The 18,951-nt window shown below is 39.3% G+C and overlaps 2 protein-coding genes across 2 annotated transcripts; one reads left to right on the top strand and one right to left on the bottom strand.

Annotated features, from left to right (window-relative positions):
- Positions 1-382: 382 nt before the first annotated feature.
- Positions 383-4,538, bottom strand: LOC146316235 (olfactomedin-4-like). Its single transcript, XM_084734298.1, has 7 exons — positions 4,402-4,538; positions 4,103-4,228; positions 3,681-3,899; positions 2,933-3,086; positions 2,391-2,618; positions 1,916-2,084; positions 383-1,222 (listed from the first exon to the last, which is right to left on the bottom strand). The coding sequence occupies exons 1-7, from the start codon at positions 4,453-4,455 to the stop codon at positions 784-786; spliced, it is 1,389 nt and encodes a 462-aa protein (XP_084590424.1). The 5' UTR covers positions 4,456-4,538; the 3' UTR covers positions 383-783.
- Positions 4,539-8,278: 3,740 nt separating this feature from the next.
- On the top strand, positions 8,279-13,005 carry LOC146316234 (olfactomedin-like). Its single transcript, XM_084734379.1, has 5 exons — positions 8,279-8,405; positions 8,575-8,733; positions 9,448-9,660; positions 10,014-10,146; positions 12,006-13,005. The coding sequence occupies exons 1-5, from the start codon at positions 8,307-8,309 to the stop codon at positions 12,845-12,847; spliced, it is 1,446 nt and encodes a 481-aa protein (XP_084590505.1). The 5' UTR covers positions 8,279-8,306; the 3' UTR covers positions 12,848-13,005.
- The last annotated feature ends 5,946 nt before the right edge of the window (positions 13,006-18,951 follow it).

Below are 18,951 nucleotides of genomic sequence, written 5' to 3'. Positions count from 1 at the left end.
CCCATGGCAGAAACCTCTGAAACACGCAAAACGCTCATTTAAATTCTGCTGTCTCCACAGTATCTGCACCTGCTGTCATTTAAGCAGTTATTCGTAGCTGATCACCCGCAAAACACACACCAACGAAACATGCAATATATTAGAATTCACACGCAGTTAGCACTCTTTATTTGGGATCTTCATATTTTCACCTGAGATGAACACATGTTTCTTCTGCTGCTCATTCAGTGAGAGCAGACAGTCGATGGAGGCTGGAGGCTGTTGGACCTTCAGGCCACAATGATGTGACATGATTATAGGAAGGAAATCCAAATGTAGAGTGGAAGTTGTGACTAATACTTGCTTTTATAAAAGATGTGGTTACTTGATTCAGGAACAGAAACAAACAGCCTGCAGCATTTTTATGCAGTGTTGAATTCTGTGGTTTGGATTTTCGAGGCAATGTGTTCTTTAGTAACTATAGCGTTTTTGTGAATACTAATCTCTTTTAATGGTGCTACAAGTGTGCGCTAAGATGTTTAAATGACTGCAGATGGTATTATTATTTTTCACTGTATTTTATATATAAGTGAATAGGTTCAACTTTTCCAGCACACATTGGGAGTTTTTAAATAATCTTACATGTTATTCATTTGATTAGTTGTTTAACTAATTTGAGTACGACAAATGACATTAGTACAATGCAAATGTATATTATGCTGAATTTACCATGTAAATGTACTATGTATAGCAAGTAAAGCACAGGTAATTTCACAGGCTTTTAAGGAAAAAGTTGCCAGCATTTTACTTTGAAAACAAAACCTTATAGGAAACCATGTGGGTGTCACAGTAGGCATATAGCATGTGGTCCACAGGGCTGTAGTTCAGGGAATAAATGTTGGGACTGATCTTGCTGATGAAGATGCCAATGTTGAATCTTTCTAGCCCTGTCGTGGTATCAAACGAATAGAAGATCTCCTCTATGTCTTTGCTGATATACCGGGTAGCGTAGAGCACGCCGCACGCCATGAAGGTGTTGGTCACCCCCTGCTTGTAGACCGAAGTTCTCCAGGTTTTGCCGAGTGTCAGCGGTTCACCCTCGTCTACCTTGGACAGCACCAGGTTGCCGAAGTCCTGAGTAGTGGTATAGATCACCCAGACACCTGACTCATCTGTCGCCAGGTCCAGGTCGGTGAACAGGTAGCATTCATCAAGGTGGCAAAAATTACCTTTTGAGTTATATCTGAAAAAACAAGGTTCAGAAGTGATATTTAAGTTTTTTCAGTGAAAATTTGGAAAACAATCTTTGACTCATTATGTTATGTTGTGATTTTTTTCACATTTATAGTTTCAGTCATTATAAAACTTAAAAGTTCAACATTTGCATGCAAATGTGAAAGACTGATATCTTATTTTTTATTTCTTTGTGGAAACAAGGCATTAATTCAGCAACACCAATTCCTCCCCCTCCAGTGAAAATCATGTTTTTAACCTTGTTAACATGGTCATGTAGTGTTTTTCATGTATTAAAAGACAAAGGGAGAGCAAAATAAGCAGTAAACTCTGTGTCTGAGTATTGCTGCATATATGAAATAGAATCAGTCCCATTAATCAAGGGCATGGCGTTAGACACACCCTTAGTGGCAATGCCCAGCCCACAGGAGAAGCCGGATGAAGCTTGCTACTGTGATTAGCTGGCAAAACAGAGGAGGAGCCTTTGGGGTAAGGGTGGTGGTCGGGGTGTGTGTGGAGAGCAAGAACTATTTGCATATTTATTAAATGTTGAATACTAAATGAAGGCAAGATGTAGGTATTTGAACATATTTTGCAAAAAGACAAACAAAAACATATCAGACACATTTACCACTTCTTGCAGAGCATTTTATATTGTTTATAACATGACTGGAGGTGAACTTAAGTAAGTTGAACAGCGAACCTGGTGCCTTTGGGTAGATGTACGTTGGTAACAGTTTTGGTGGTGAGGTTGAATCGACACACAGCGTCTTGGTTGTAACAGTTGTAGTACAAGGCCTCTCCATACATCACAACATTTGGACCCTGGATGGTGTTGGTGGTTGGGTTGGAGGGGCTAATCTCGGCATTACCTGGAAGAAGAAGAAGAAGAAGAAGAAGAAGAACAAGAAAAGGAAGAAAAAGCAAGATGAGGAAGAGCAAATGCCATCAAGTCAATCACTCTGCTAAGCCCCTCCCACCAAACTCACAAGGTTGAACACCAGCAGAAGAAATTGGTTGCCCTGTAATTCCCCCGTAATAGCCATTTTGTTGTATTTTGAATGACAGCCTCAGTGCTGAGGACTTTACAGTAATCAATGGTTAAACATAGTCCTCAGCAAATTACTAGTAAGGCCTGGTCACATGCTGTCATTCATTAGAAAAGAAGATTTCTTTACCTGGTGTGCTTTTCCCAACAATGAGAGCCCTCAGGCTGGAGTAGAGACGGACATAGTTGGAGAATTTGTCACCGGAGGTCAGCATTACCAGCCAGTACCAGCTCTCCTTCCCTGCCTCTGGTTTGGGATCTCGACCCCAGGCTCCATACTTGTAGGAGCCAGGGTACTCTCCTTGTGTGCGCATCCTCGGCCCAGTAATGTTCACAAATTGGCCATGGGGACAGTTACCTTGGGGAGAAAATATGAAATGAAATGAAAAAGAGTGAGGGGGACCCTTCACAGCTGTGGTGCCATTTTCTGGTTCAGACACAGTGGACAGAAAACTAGCAGCTCTGATGTTGGGTGTAATTTTTCTGGTGGTTAAAATGTGGTCACATCTAATTTTGCTCTGGTAAAATATCAAGCAACTCAGTACTACGAAAACAAATTAGATCAGGAAGTCAGAACCAGAATTTTATCTATCTGCTGGTTTCCAGTGGACAGTAAAGAGGACTAAAAACATCTCCCTACAGTCTGGTGTGTAATGTAGTACTGAGACGTACCATATGGAGGCAGTGTGGGTTGAATGGTGGAGTTAGGTCTATTCTTGCACTGGTCTAGGTCTTTCTTCAGACGCTGGTTGTCCTGTTGTCTCTTCACCACCTGCATGGTGTCATACGTCTCCAGCTCCTGCATCTTTTCTTTCAGGTCCATCAACTGAGAGACAGCACCAGAACAGAGATCCAATATTAAAATAATCAAAAGATGCTGTCTGTGAGGTAAATATTAAGAGGTTATATTAAAAAGTCATGGACTGTAAAACCAACACAATGAGCTGAGAGGCACTAAAAATACGTATAGAGGAACTGCACCATCAAAACTATGATTTACGTTACACATGGTCATTCAATCTGTTGGAAATTGAACCATTTTTACTGAAAGAATGGTCTATGTTAAGCATTGCATTTCATTAAATTTCGCTTTTGATAGCCATCATTGTAAACATTCTGTGTTATGTGTTTTCACACTTTCACTCCATTGATTTTCACTGCTGGCAAGCTCTTTTGAGTCACATTAAAGTTAGAGGTCGGACTCCACATCCTGACTCTACAGGGCTGCTGAATTGAGGGTACAGTACCAAAAGGAGAGCAGGAGCGTTCTGATACGATACAGCACTGAACAGCACATAGATTCCTTTGAGAGCCAGAAATAGCCGTAAACCCAGAAATAGCTGGACAGTGCTGAACTTGCTGACAGACGCTGCCTTCTTGAATGGTGTCAAGTGTTGAGCAGCAGGTGCTGTGTTCTTACCTGTTGACTGGTGTCATTAGTGAGACGCTGGTGTCCCACGGTGGTGCTGTTGAGCCTGTCGATGAGCTGCCTGATCTCCACCAGTTCATTCTCTACCACGTACAGGCTGACAACTGCATGGAGCTGTCCGTCATCCTCCCTCTCCAGCATCGACACGTCTTCTTCTAGCCGGGGCAGACGGTTGTTCAAACCCAGCAGCAGACTCTCCAGCTCCAGAGTCTGTAGAAAGAGCAGGTCAACACATGCAGGAATCTGACTTCTCGTCTGCATTTGATACGTGATACATACTTAACAGATGCTTAATGTTGAGAGGGATTTGAAAAATTATTATTATTATTATTATTATTATTATTATTATAGTTTTACAGCAGGTGAGAAAGGCTGTGTTCTTTACAGTGTGGCTTAGAAAAATAACACGTTACCTTCTTTGGGTTGACAAAACTGTTGCATTTTGATGCTTTGTCCTCTGCTGTTTTGAGTTTGTCATGAGGGAATGCCTTGTCTGCATGAGCCAACTGACACGCACACTTCACATCACGTGAAGGTACCTGAAATTAAGAGCATCAAACAACATGGTATGTAAAAAATGAATGCTAAATATGATGTGTAAATTCATCTGTATTTGAAATGAGCAGTGTATGATTATTTGTAAAACGATTTAAGGAGATGAAATTTCTTAAATAAAAAAATAATAATCGCTATATTCCCAGTGTTTTCTTACCTGTTGGGTGAGGCTGAACAGAGCACACAGAGGAACAATCACATACAGCTTCATGGTGGATCAGAGACGACTGAAACAGTCCCTGACCACAGTTTGAATATGACTGTAGCAGCAGCCTCTAGCCTGTGAACACTCCCACTAACCTCTGCATATGATGTGAGTTAGCTTTGCATATGGAAATGTGTCAAGTTTCAATCAGAATTTGATCACTTCCTTCTTGTGGTATTACAGCAGTGCAGTATTTTTACATGATGAAGGGAAACGTTGCATAAACACTGATGGATGCACTTAAGTGAAACTTAAAGACATCTTGACCTAAAAATATTCCCTTTGGAAATAATGTATTATGCTTCACAAATACAAAGCAGTCACAGAAAATTTAATGTGGTGATTGTTGAAATTTTTACAAGTTGAGATGAAAAAAAAAAAAAAACTAAAAAAACTGGCAGCCCACCGCTATTACCTCCTGAAGAACAAAAGCTACCAGAAGGGCAATGGCTACATGTAATCAAAGTGAGTGAGTAACTGATCAACAAATCAAATCCTCATCACAGCACAAACTTGTTCACAAACCTACACACACATACATTCCACATACACACGTCATGCATACATGAAATGAAAAGAAACACTTACGTACACATCTGCAATAAAATATGAATGCAGTCAGTGCAAGGGGGACACGAATGACCAGGCCAAAAAGATAGTGTGAAGAGAGATTTAAGTAGGGGAAATAAACAAACAAGAGTTTTGCTGATTCCTAAAGGTCGATGGAAACGGCAAAGTTTGTGAAAAAAAAATCCTCAAGTTGGAAAAAAGTTTTTACTCTTTCTTAAGCTGTTTCTTGATGGAAATGCATTTTCTTCTTTTTTTTTTTGGTTCATTTTTTGTAACATCTCAAATGTTCACTTCAAATTCCCTTGACACAGACTCAGATCGACAATCTGTCATGCTCACAAATGACTTTTTGTGCTATCTGTGGGCCTGGTGATTTGGTGTTAGGGGGTTTTTGTCATTGAAAGACTGATGGCCTGTGGGAATAAACTGTTCTTGTGTCTGTACTGTGACTGTTTTGCCACACAGTGTTCTGTAGCCTCCCTGAGAGGAGAGGTTGGAGCAAGTTGTGTCAACGGTGTGAAGGGTCTGCTGATGTTTGTTGCTGCCTGTTTCCTGACTCTGGAGATGTATAGGTCCTGAATATAGGGCAGGTTAGCAACAGTGATTTTCTCAGCAGTCTTGACTGACTGTTGTCCAGCTGTTCCTGTCTTGTTTGGCAGCTGATCCAAACCAGACAGTGATGAATGAACAGAAAACAGGCTGGGTGTTTGCTGGGTAGAACTGAACGAGCAGGTCCTGAAACAGGTTCAACTTCCTTCACATTATGTAGCACTGGTAATATGAACTTTATGGTATATCATAACAGAGCGCCTAAAATACATAATACAGTATCTGAAAAACATAGAGATTTCTCACAAAATATAAGTTTATATCTCTATTTAGAAGTGTCTCATGAGAGTCAAATGTTTCCACTGTTCATTCAGACATCAGTCTGAGGAAGCTGGAGGTTGTTGGTCCTGCAGGCCAAGAATATGTGATGGTTTCATGGGAAGGAAATGCAAATGTGGAAAGGAACTAATACTTGTTTCTTTTTAGTCTATGGTTTTGCAGAAATGCACATACAGTATCTATATTAAAGATGTGGTTACAGGATTGGGGAATGGAAAGTGACCATTCTGCACTAAGCCAAAAAAATATCGTCTAAAGAAATTACACTCCAAGTCAGACTGCAGGATTTTAGGGAAGGAACACTTCGCACATCTATTAGATGAGACAGGTACATAAGAGAGGGGCGATTACACCAAAAAGCACTCCAAAAAAAGATTGGGGGGGATCCTTTGTCTTTTGTGAAGTTATTTAAACTTTTAATTTACTTAATTGTCATTATATATGGCTTCTGTCTGACGTGATACACATAACATAATTTTAACCCAAATCACAATCTTTTACTGAACCTATCCAAGTAATTTTTATGCCTAAACCTGCAAAGTGCAGCTGTTTTACAACATTAACCACACGTGTTATGTTACAAAACATAATTAAGTTTCAGTAAGCCTGTTGCTACCAGTAGTCTCCAGTAGTAGTAGGCAGGGGCGCCGCCAGAAATCTAGAAAGATTTCAGAAGATTTCCAGAAAGATTAGATAGATAATACTATTTCAATCAGGAGAGACTAAGAGTAAAAGAGAAATGGTTTATTGGCACGTGCATGATATATGAAATATGAACAGTCTTTGACGGTTAGACCCCATTGAGGTGAAACAATATGTATATATAAATGGGGGTGATGAAGCTGTAGTGAAGAGAACCCGGAACCGGGGTCTAGACACTGGTGGTGGTGGTGAAGAGGTGCGAAGCAGAGACTGGTGAGGTGAAGTGGCTCTGGACTCCTGCTGCCTGGACCTGAAGATTGGAGGAGAGGGCGTCAGGGAGGATCGAGGTGAACATCTTGTGGCTCTGGACTCCTGCTGCCTGGACCTGAAGACTGGAGGAGAGGGCGTCGGGGAGGATCGAGGTGAACATCTTGTGGCTTCCTGGGTCCAATGACTGGAGGACAGAGGGGTGGAGGAGGGTCGCGCGACTGACTGAATGACAACTGATGGAGCAAAGACAGAGACGATTTAAAGTTTTGGCAGCAGCAAATTGACTGGCTATCGCGACCATGGCAAAATCTGATTGGATAGTAAAGACGAAGGTGAACGCCCACAAACAGCTGATTAGAGGGAATAGGAGGAGAGAGACAGAGTAAAGGAAAGTTATGAATGAAGGCAGCGTAATAGAAGTTCTTCCTGATTGAACTTACGCTGAGCTTCATTAAAATAATATTGATAGGCCACCTTCTGGCAAGGGATACTGAAGTATCCACTGTTGTACCACCACAGTATAGAGCACCTTCTACACTTGAGACTTAAATTCATTCCCCTCACCTGTTGAGAGTGTGTGTGTGTGTGTTGTGTAAAAGCATGATAGTCATCAATGTATTTATATAACCCAGTGTTGTAAAAAGATCAGCTAATGTACCTTTGACCTCTGAAAGTTATCTAGATAAACTGGTAATCCTGGTTCATGAGGGAGGCCTCTGGTGTCTGTTTAGGATATCATGAACAAGTTGTGGTAAACAGGCGCCTGTTCATTGTTCAAATGACTCAAATCTGGATAACTGAGCTGTCCAGGTTGACAATTTGACATCAGTCTGGATTTTATGTTTAAAACCATGTGGAACAGGTAACAAGTCCCAAACCCACAAAAGTGCAGACTTGTTTACAATTAGCTGAATCAGAATAAACAGGAATCTGTTAGCCAAATAACAGCATGTTAGCCTGAATTAGTATTGGCACATTTGCCCTGGTACCTGCTAATAAATGAACAGTGAAAATTCCTTTACATTATCATACTGCTGGTTGATTAATGTAATTTTGACTGACACATTACATTAATTAATAAATATTTTTGTCTGCATTAAATAAATATGAAATAATCTAGCAGTGAGACAACATGCAGGATTTTTTTTTTAGTTTTAAATGCGATACCCCTATCACACATTCAGGGGTGCAGAGATGTCTTTCAGTATTCTCCATACACTGCATTATAACATTTTAGTAATGTGCAGAACAGACGAAAATACTACAGAGGATATTGTAAAGGGGAAATAATACCCAATTCATGAAGTATATTATGGGATATGGGAAATTCTGGATTGAAATAACTCCTGTGAAACTCCATAGATTGGCATTTTTAGAGTTTCACATCCATGTGAGAGGTTTTTAGTGACTTACTTGTGATGACACGCAAGTCTGCAAAATGTAATTTTGTTGTGACTGACTTAACTAAAGAAAAGAGAAGAGGAGGGATGGCGATTTTAGAACTAACAGCCTCAGTCCTCATCAGTCTACCATTCATTTCTCCAGCTGTAAACATGCTGCTGCTGCTCCTACTGCTGCTGTCATCAGTGAGTAACAACTGATATCCTACTTTTAGAAACTCAGGATAAAAGTTGAAGATGTAGCACATGATAACATTTGACTGGCCTTATTCCCTCTTTTTGGTTCTTTTCTTTACTATCCTTGTAAATTGTAAATTTTCAACATTAGTGTACTTTTATACATGTGTGACTGCAGGGCGATGGCCAGGCTCAGCGTGTGCCAAGCCAAAGGAAGAACGGCTCGTGTGTGTGTTTGGTGGACGCCGACCTGTGGTCGTTCCCTGCTGTGAAGTACGAGGGCGTGCTGCAGCAGGTTGAGACCTGTCAAGTGTCTTTGAACGGCCTGCAGGAACAGGTGAGATAACATTGACCAGTATCATTTTACAGTGCTGAATATAATAATTAATCTGGTAAATTTTCATCTCTGACGTGCAGAGGTGGGGAATAATTTTCATAGTTTTCAGGTATATGTACCTTGCATCAAGTTTTTATTTTTACCTTGCATCAAGTTTTTATTTTTTTACTTTTACTCACTATATTTGGATACAAATATCTGTACTTTCAAATACAAATATCTGTACTTTCCACTCTGTCTACATTTTCAAAACAGGCTCATTACTTTAGGATTAATGCATTTAAAAAGAATTATTGATTATTTCTATTTTGCATCACTGCTTGCCACCTTCCCAAGATCATGAACAATTTTAACCTAAATGGATGAGACAATTAAACATAGAAAACACAAATTTTTAGGGGAGTGACGATTCACTAATGCAGGCGATGGCCTGGGCTTTAGTGTGTAAAATGTTACTACTATTACTTTTTACTTTCATACTTAGTTTTTTTTTTTTTTTTTTTTTTTTCAGAGCCTATACATGAGTAATGAAGTTGAATCAGTACTTTGGGCATTTCACATCTTTTTTTTTTTTTTTTTTTGCTGATCTGAAAAATGATCCAATCCATGACTCAAAACTGCGATACAATCCAAACCATGAATTTTGTGATCTGTTCCTGAAATCCTGAAAATACATTCAGTTATCAAAAACTTTATGTCTGTGCGCCCGGACAGGTGTTGTTGTCCAGCCAGCGTCTCCCTCAGATCCTGGATCTGGTTGAGAACGTGACAGCCCGGCTACAGCCTCACCAGTACCTGCACGACCAGGGCTTGTACACGGACTTGGCTCTGCGGCTGCTGGGTCAGGAGCTCAGCCAGCTGGAAACAGACATTGATGTCATCCACAGCCAGCTAAACAACACCCAAACACAGAAACTCTCCAAAGAGGTACACCAGAACATGCAGTGAAGATAATTAAGTATTTCTAAAGCAACAGTATTTAAGTAAGGTAGTCAAACTTTAGTAAACTCTTTGAGCTAGATAACTGTATCATGTTGTGAGCATAAAACAGACAGAAAGAAAAGTTACATAATCTAACTGAAAATTTGTGATCGATCAAGAGAACAAATATAACACTAAGAAACAGAGCTGAGTCATTCAAAATGTTTTAAAGTTGAATTTAATAGTTTACCATGAATATATATTAACTGTTTGTACACAATGTTGGAAATGTGTGTGTGTGTGTGTGTGTGTGTGTGTGTGTGTGTGTGTGTGTGTGTGTGTGTGTGTGTGTGTGTTAGATGGGTAAACTGCATAAAGATGTAGAGAAGATGCAAACAACAAACACACTAAACATGAAGACTGTGAAAGAGAGACTGCGCTACCTGAAGAACACTGCAGAGTCCTGCAAATCAATCCCCGAAGACTACATAGGTAAATATACTGTGTGTGTGTGTGTGTGTGTGTGTGTGTGTGTGTGTGTGTGTGTGTCTGTGTGTGTGTGTGTGTGCAAGAGAGTACTCACTCATATATTTCAATAACGACAGTAGGAGTAACTAAAAGAATTCTGAGGGAAAATGTGCACCTCCAATTAAACGAAGTATGTTGGCTATGAACATGTTGCAGAGTGCAGCACAGCAGGAAAATAAAGAAAAGATGATATTGATGTAAAAACAAAAAACAAAAGAAAAAATCAATCCAACCTTATTTTCAAGTTAAACAATCGGACAGTCAAATTACTGCAGAATCATTAAAGGGCTGAATGGAGGAAATGATGTAACTCCAAACCTCAGTTCCTCACACAGTCATTACAAAATTGTAAATGTGTCACTAGGCTGCCTTGACAGAATTTGAAAAGACAAGTTGAGGTGATTACGCAATGATTCAAAACAACTAAACTTTTATTGTCAAATAAACTTGATATTAATTCAGTTGTACTTCAGATATATGCTCAAGCTTAAGGTATTAAGGTCAACCAACACTGCCTACTACTTCAGTCACACTGTTAAACTTTACAAACATTAAAAGAATTTCCAAAGATTTCATTTTACGATTTCCCAGTTTCCTTATTTCAGCTGCAGCTGCTCCTGTTGGACATGTTCCAACACTGGCACAAAGATAATATGTGAAACTGCTCCCAGTCAATTTTATTTAAGCTACTAAAAAGAAGTTTTCATATTTTGTTGATTTTTGAGGCCCCTGTGGACAAAAGTGGTAACAAATACAGGTTTGTTTCATTTGATTTCACAGAGACTCAGTGGCAACCATTAAGAACGACAACATAGAAATAGTCAATCTTTTCTCTCTTGGTCCTGTTTGCTTACTTAGCTCATATAAAGGCATCAGTAAGAAACTGAGACTGTTTCATAACCAGTAAAAAAACTACTTACAATTTTTAATAACGTATAATGGGACTGAATTCAGTAAATCAGAAATTAGATGAGATGTGTTTACATTTTCCCAGGAAGAGTTACAGTGAGTCATATGTTAACCACCTAAAATGAAGCAGAACGAGATTTTATTTATTTTTTTGACAGCAATATTATTTAATGAATTTGTTGAAAAATAGAAAGCGTACCAGTGCTTGAGCTCCTCTCCAACAAAAGATCATACTGTTCATGTAGAAACATATTCATTCTGCACATCAAATAAAACAGAACAAACCATTTTTCCCTTCACCCAACACAATTCAAACACCAAGCAAATTAATGACCACATATTAAAAACCTCTAGTGCCCCCTGTTCAGCCTCTTTGCCACATTTTCACAGCTACAGGTCAGCTACTTTTAATACACACACAAAGAGGTCTATTTAGTGATCGAAAGCTGATTGATAATCTATTGTTTCTAAATCATTTGAGTCACTCACTGCCACTCTGTCATCATCTGTATTGGCCCCATGTGAAGAGGGAGCTAGAGGAGAGTCAACAGACTTCATGGGATTGCACGGTCTCTGTCTTCATCTAGTGGCTCAAGTGCACTAGACCATTTTAAAACATATGGGCTTCCTAATGGTCTCAAAGAGGATAATACTCAGGACCAGGGTCAGCTGGAACCCCGCAGTCAAAAACCTCCATGCAATATTTATACATTTGCAGCATTAAAAACTGGGTGTCGTTCATGAAGTAGTCACAGGAAATGCAATGTGTTTGTCAGTGAACTTAGTGTAACCACTATCATTTATCAAAAATGCATCTACAAAACAAGACAGTCAGCATTTTTTGACGATCAGGTTGAAATATTGCAGAGAGTAATGGAGCAGTGAGGACCAGACCCTTCTCTCTCTGTTTCCAGGTAAGCACTGCCGCAGGGGGCTGATGAGGAGCATTAGTGATCCTGTCATGACTAAGGTCAGTCCCCATGGCAAGAGCTACACCTCTGGGTCGTGGGGCAAACAGGCCAAGAAGGACAGTGAGGGGGAGAAGAACAGTTACTGGGTTCAGCCTCTGGTCAGCAGCCACATCTATGGCAACACCCTGCGCGTATACAAAACTTACGAAGACTTCATGGCCTCTACCAACCCCCAGGACTTCACCTTGGCTCCATCCTTCAGTCACACCGACACTCTTGAGGGTCCTAGTGCTGTTCTGTATGGTGAAGCGCTGTACTATCACTGCTACCGCTCTGCAGACATCTGCCGCTTTGACCTGAAAAGCAGCACTGTTAAACGGGTGACACTTCCAGGCACTGGCGTTGGTTTCAACAACAAGTTCCCATATTGTTACTATGACTGCCGTCTCAATAGTGATGTAGATGTGGAGGCAGATGAAACAGGACTATGGGCTATCTATGCCACTGTTGGTAACCATGGTAATCTAGTGGTGAGCCGTCTAGTTTGGGACAGCGATGTTGAGATGCTCAATGTCACGCAGACGTGGGAGACGAGGCTGTTCAAGAAGGCGGTGAGCAATGCTTTCATGGTATGTGGTGTGCTGTATGCCACTCGTTACGTGGACGAATACCGTGAGGAGGTGTTCTACGCCTTCGACACAGCAACAGGCAAAGAGGACAACTCACTAGCACTGCCACTAGAGAAGGTCGCTAAAGGAGTGGCCAGTCTGAGCTATAATCCCACTGACAAGCAGATCTACATGTACAATGATGGCTATCTACTGGCCTACCAGGCCCACTTCTGATCTGAAGCTGTTCTAATCGTTGTAGTTGGCTGTTTATTGCAATTTACATGTTAGCTGTGCTCACAACAAGATAGACATAACAGAGATGTACTCCATGTTATAACATACTGTCTTTTTTAACAAATGTTTGTCATGTCACAACACTGAATAAAGCTGAAAATAAATAATAACCAAAATGATATAATAAAAACTATAATAACAATCTATTATAGCATTTCTTTCCAATAGAAAATATACTGTAGTCATTGTGCTGTTAGCTGTAACTGCAGACCGGTGTGTCCGTTCATCAGCAATGCTTGCAGCTCTGTGCTGAGGCTGTGGGGCTTTGAGCGAACTGCTGCTGACAGGATGCTAACATCCTTAATGACAATTTTGACATGCTAACATTTAGAAGCGAATGTTTATCATGTTCAGTATCTTAGCTGAGTGTGTTAACATGTTAACATTAGCTATTTCATTTCTGTTTGACCCAAAGTGGTGAGTCTAAACGTTACTGGAGGCCATCTGCTAGCAAGGCAAAAAACATAAACATTTAGGTCAGTTTAAAAAAAACACTTGAAGTATTTCAAGTTAGATTTTAAGAGTGTTCGACATTGCCTGTCCTATCAAACAAAGATGTAATATTACCTATGACTTTAGGCAGGTCAGCACAGTGGGTGGCTGATCCAGTCCAAGTGAGCTGGATCAACTGCAAGAGTCTGGTTTGGCTCATTTGAGGGTTAGGGATCACATTCATTGTGCCTAAAAAACTTAACATCATCATGTTTTTACGTAATACTTAAGAGGGCTTCTGACTAAGACATATTGATCCAGTCCAAGTAAACCTTGATGCAAGCTTCATACATGAGCCACACCATCTTGCTACCATTTGCAGCCCAAATTAGATTTAACAGTATACAATCATTTTCGAAAACTAGGTGTTTCAGAGGTGGTCGTTGTATCTAAAAAAGGTTTGCTGTATATTCATATCCAGTTTACAGCACAAGTAAGCATGTGGAGGGCTTTGTAAATTAGTTTGTGAAATTCACTTCTTTTTGAGAATTGGGACAAGAGAGTATTTTAAGGAGTGCTTTGATTTTTACTCTCCCATTAAGCTGGGAAAATATATTTAAGATCAAACTCAATTAAACCTTGTAACAGGCATGCTTTGTCTCAATTTTCTGTGTACTACAGTATTGTACATTATTGATCTTTCCCAGTAAACTTTTATATGCTGTTAAAATCTGAACCTAAAGCTCAGTGTGATACACAACAGCAGTCAACTAGACAAAACGGATATTCTTGCAGAGTGTGGTAAGCAATCAGTCTCAACAAAAAGATTTGTACAGGAGAAACCAGAGCTGGTCCTGACTTCCATGGGGCCCTAAGCACAATTCTGCTAAGAGGCTCTCTTAATCGACCCGTGAGACATGACAATGATTTGCTGTTGCCACATAGTCACACCTGACAGCCAAGTGCTCCCACTACAATCCTACTCCCTTTAAACCAGTTTGCTCCATCAGTCAAAGAATAAGTAGATCTATACAGAACAGAATGAGGTACAAAAAGACAACATTGAACAGAATATTTTGCAGAGAATCTTAAGTTACATGAATATTAACATTATCAAGACATTTCAGAATCTATAAAATGTAGAAAATAAAAAAATCTTTACCTCTGCTGCCTGGTGATTAGTCAGTTAAGTTATTTTAATGCAGCATTCGATCAATCGATTAATCACTGGTCAATTTCAATCCATTAATTTTCATCTTCCATTAGTTTAGAATTATAAGCACTGGTGGACTGTAACTAAGTATTTGTACTTAACTTAAGGATTTACATTTTATCTAATTCTATACTTCTACTCCACTATAGCCCAGAGGCTAATACTGTACTGCTGTAATGGTGAAAAAGTCTCTTTTCAGACATTTTGGAGATTTGTGGTTCTCACAGGACAGTGATGGTACAGTCACATGATGATCTTAAAGAATATAATGCATTGCTGAAGATTAAACTAGCCAACAGTGGCCCATAAAGTGATTAAACTGAGCTCAGCGTTAAATGTCTACAGCAATAGTATTAATAGAACACCAGATAAAATAACACTGACAGGGAACATTTTACTGCAACATGAATATTTTTACTTCAATTACATTTGGCTGATAATCCTGTGATACTTTTACTCCAGTAAGGTTTTGAATGCAGGATTGTAGTTAAGTATTTTTACAATATGAAATAAATACTTTTACTCAAGTAAATGATCTGAATACTTAAACTCTTGTAACTAAACCTTTATTGAGAGACACGTTCGTTTTCTTGTTTTAAGATCATGTGCACCTCTGAACATTAATATCATGTGGACTGGTCCACAGAGGTTGCTGCTGGAAAGTGTCACTAGTTTCATTTCATATATGTGCATATGAACTCGTGTTTATGCGGTTATATTTTTGAAGCTGTAGATTCTAAACGTCTGTTGGTGCTCATCAAACGTGATGAAAAACTGTAATCACATCAGTACAAATCAGATGAAGCCTGAGTAAAGGACAGCAATGAGCTTTTTTACCACCAGAGCGTGCTGCAAGGCTGAGACATCACATAAAACAAAGGGTTTGTTTTGACACTAGCCAGTCAAGCAACCAATCAATCTGTTATCAATACACAACATATTACTTTAAGCACAACAAGCCCACACTACACGCTCATGTGAACATGTGAAACATGTGAAAGTCTAATCTGGAAAACATTCAGAAGCATCCATGCTCAATGTAGCCAGCAGCACTGCTGTTTCAGAATGCTTCAGTGAAAATAAAAAACTTGCTTGCTGTCAAAAATGGTAAAAGTAATTAGTCAGAATCAGTCCAACGGGTCAACAAACACCAGGATTTGCAGCAAACAAACTCCCATGTTCATCAAACACATGTGGAAGACTTAGAAAAAAACAAACCTGAACTGTGAATTTATATTCCAGCGTTGACTGACTCTACTTGTTATAATTGTGCACACTCATGGTTTGTGTAGTGAGGAATTACTTGCAACATCGTGAATGTATTCACTGTCAGTTTTACCTCAAAGTGAAGTCGTTTAGATCATGAGTCTTCAACAGGGGGTCCTGGATCCCTAAGGGGTAAATAAATATTATAAAATACATCTGATAATACACATTGAATTAACAATTTCATGATTGTAACATGTTGCCCAATCAGCTGTATTATTGTCCCAAGTGCAAAGACAACTTCAGGGGGAGATTCTGATGTACATTTCACCTCAGAAACCACTGGTGAAAGTGTAGTGTGTGATGCTAAAGCACCTAACATTGGCTATACGGCTGACCTACAGCTATAGGAATGTGTAAAACAAGGGAAGACCTGAAAATATTCAATACAGTATATGTAATAGTGGATCCCTGCTGCATCTTTTTATCAGCTAAGGGGCCCATGGCCTGAAAAGCACTGAAGACCCCTGATTTAGATCATCTGGCTTGTTTAAAACCTGTTTGATTGTCTGATCACTCCTCTTTCTTACCTTGTTATATCTATTTGTAGCAAAGCTGCTGTGCTCTGAGATCCAGGTAATTACTTTGGTGACTTCAAGGTTATCATAACAGACTGACTTTATCAGTAGTTTTGTCATGTTGAGAATATTATACAGCTGTCAGACCACATGAGCACTCCCTCTGTCTGTCGGCATCACAGTCAGCATCACACTCATCAAAACTACTGGAGAGGACACCTCTCACTCTGTCTGATCAGGGCCGTATGCTTTAGTGAATATCTTATTTATTTTATTTCCTCACTGGGAGAATAAAAAGTAGCTCCAGCAGCACACATGTACTTAATCAAACCATTTACAAAAAAAAAATAAGAAAAATTAAGATTGAACACCAGAAAAAGCTGGTAAAATATGAAAGTGGCTGGGAGATTTCAGACACAAAATAATATTGGCAATGAAGGTGAATTTGAAGATTTATCTGTCAGTGGCTGGTAGATGTTTCTTACTCAAGTTCAGCAGCTGTTAACAATAAGTTACAGTAGGCTACATACTGTATAACAGGCCAACAGTCAAATCCAACCAGGATAACAAGCTTTGAAATTAGTTACAAAATTACACACACTACAGATACAGATAAATATACACTCTGGAAGTCAAAATCTCTCCCTCAAATAGGCTATATAATAATATATTACATATATATATAATATAATATATTTACAGATTTTCACTTGACAGTCACACACTCATGTGGAGGATACAAATAAAAGCATAAACATATAAAAATTACACAAATATTTACACCTTACAAGTATTAAATAAAGGTAAAATTATTAACAGGATTAAATTCTATTCTACAAGATTTTGCTATTAAAGCTCAACGTATAAATTTAATGTAACACATAATAGGCACATGTTACATGTGCAACATGAAAGTTTGCACTCGTTTCAGTTATTTGCCGCAATCTGACTGGGACTTATTGAAACTGTTAAGAAGTTTCCACATATGAACTTGTGTATGTACTGAGCAGTTTGTAGTAGTACCAGCTGTAGCCAGTAGGGGGTGGTGTGATCACACACTGAAGTCAGGAGGACAGATGTTTTTGCTGCTGTGGCCTGGTTTCCAGTTTCTGGCTGGCTGCCTTTCAGACACACCCAAAGCCCTGCTCACATAATGACAGACCTGCTGCCCTGCAGATTTAAAGAAGCCAAACAGGAGGCGGCTGGCTCAGGACAAAACTTAATGGTCTACTCTTTACTGTGTATGTGGTCAGGGTGATTTCATGTTTCTGTTCAGGGAAATAGACTGGGGAGGATCTACATGTTCTGTAATGATATGCTGGGACTCTGCAACATTTTCGTAACCTTCAAAGTCGTAATTTTTATCTTCATATCCTCTCTTTCATCATGTTACTCAGGCTTTTTCCTGTAGAAATGAATAGAACAGAGTTGCTGGAAATTTATCATACAGAAACAAGGTATTAAATAAGTAGAAAATGTCGATGCAGAAAGACAACAGATCTATCATCTGATGATGTACAACTGATGAGACCTAACCTGATCAGCCATAAGTGATTCAAGTAATGGTAATCCATAATTTCAGGAGAGCACCTTGGTAGATTCTCAGTTTCAGAGTAGCACCTTGGTTGTATCATTGTACATCACTATAGGGCAGAAAAAACCCATGAGGGGGCTACAGGGCAAAACTGAGCTTTAGGCCCCTGTGGAGCCCCTGTGGTGTTCATGTTGCCCTTAGGATGATCTGTAACAGCTTTGGTGATCCTGGCTTTTCCTTCAGGACTATCATCAGGTTATGACTGTGGTCAGATTATGACCAAATATAAAACTGAGGAACAAAGAACCTGAGAAATGAAATATAAAAGTGGAATCAAATTCAATTACTGAGCTTAAATTCTCACAAAATGTCAGAGCCTACATTTGGATGCGATTTGTGGCTATTCAGAAACTTAATGTTTTATCATAGAGCTTAGATATTACCTTGCAACTGAATTTAATTCTCACAAGTAACCAGCAATATGATGTTTATAACAAACCATATTTCATGAAAATCGGTTCATAATTAAGCAACTTACAGTTGATTTGTTGTGAAGTCTGCTAGCAGATCTTGACCTCCTAAACACAGCAACTGTGCTGATGTATCATGGAGACTTACAACAGCAGCCAATTTGGCATTTACTTTTCTATATCTAAGGTTAGCATTGTGATTGTGAGCATGTTAGCATGCTGACGTTGGCATATAGCCAACTCCCAACCTGTCAAATACGGCAGTTTGGTGAGGGGCCCAATGCGTCTATGACACTATAGGTGTCAGTTTTGCACATGCACGACTCTGCGGTCAAGTTAGCAACAATAAAAATAAATAAATGTGATGTCTGGGAAGACTTTCAAACTAAAGGCACACAAACTACTTGGATAGATGGAGGCAACAAAACTACTTGATTAGGTTTGGGTTAAAATAAGAAAGTTTCTCAAGTTACATAAACTTGTATGTTACTCAAAAAGGAGTCAGTGTGGACTATTTGATGAATCCCATCCATCCACCCCAACTCCATCATACACAGTCTTTCCTACTCTTCATGCTTTTATTCACTTGACTTTGATCGCTCATCAAAACA

The sequence above is a fragment of the Lutjanus erythropterus genome, chromosome 13 (assembly GCF_056507025.1).
Source record: "Lutjanus erythropterus isolate fLutEry1 chromosome 13, fLutEry1.hap2, whole genome shotgun sequence".
In the NCBI taxonomy this organism is placed as follows: Eukaryota; Metazoa; Chordata; class Actinopteri; order Lutjaniformes; family Lutjanidae; genus Lutjanus; species Lutjanus erythropterus.
The sequence above is the reverse complement of the archived record's forward strand: the minus strand, read 5'-3'. Positions and strand labels throughout refer to the sequence as shown.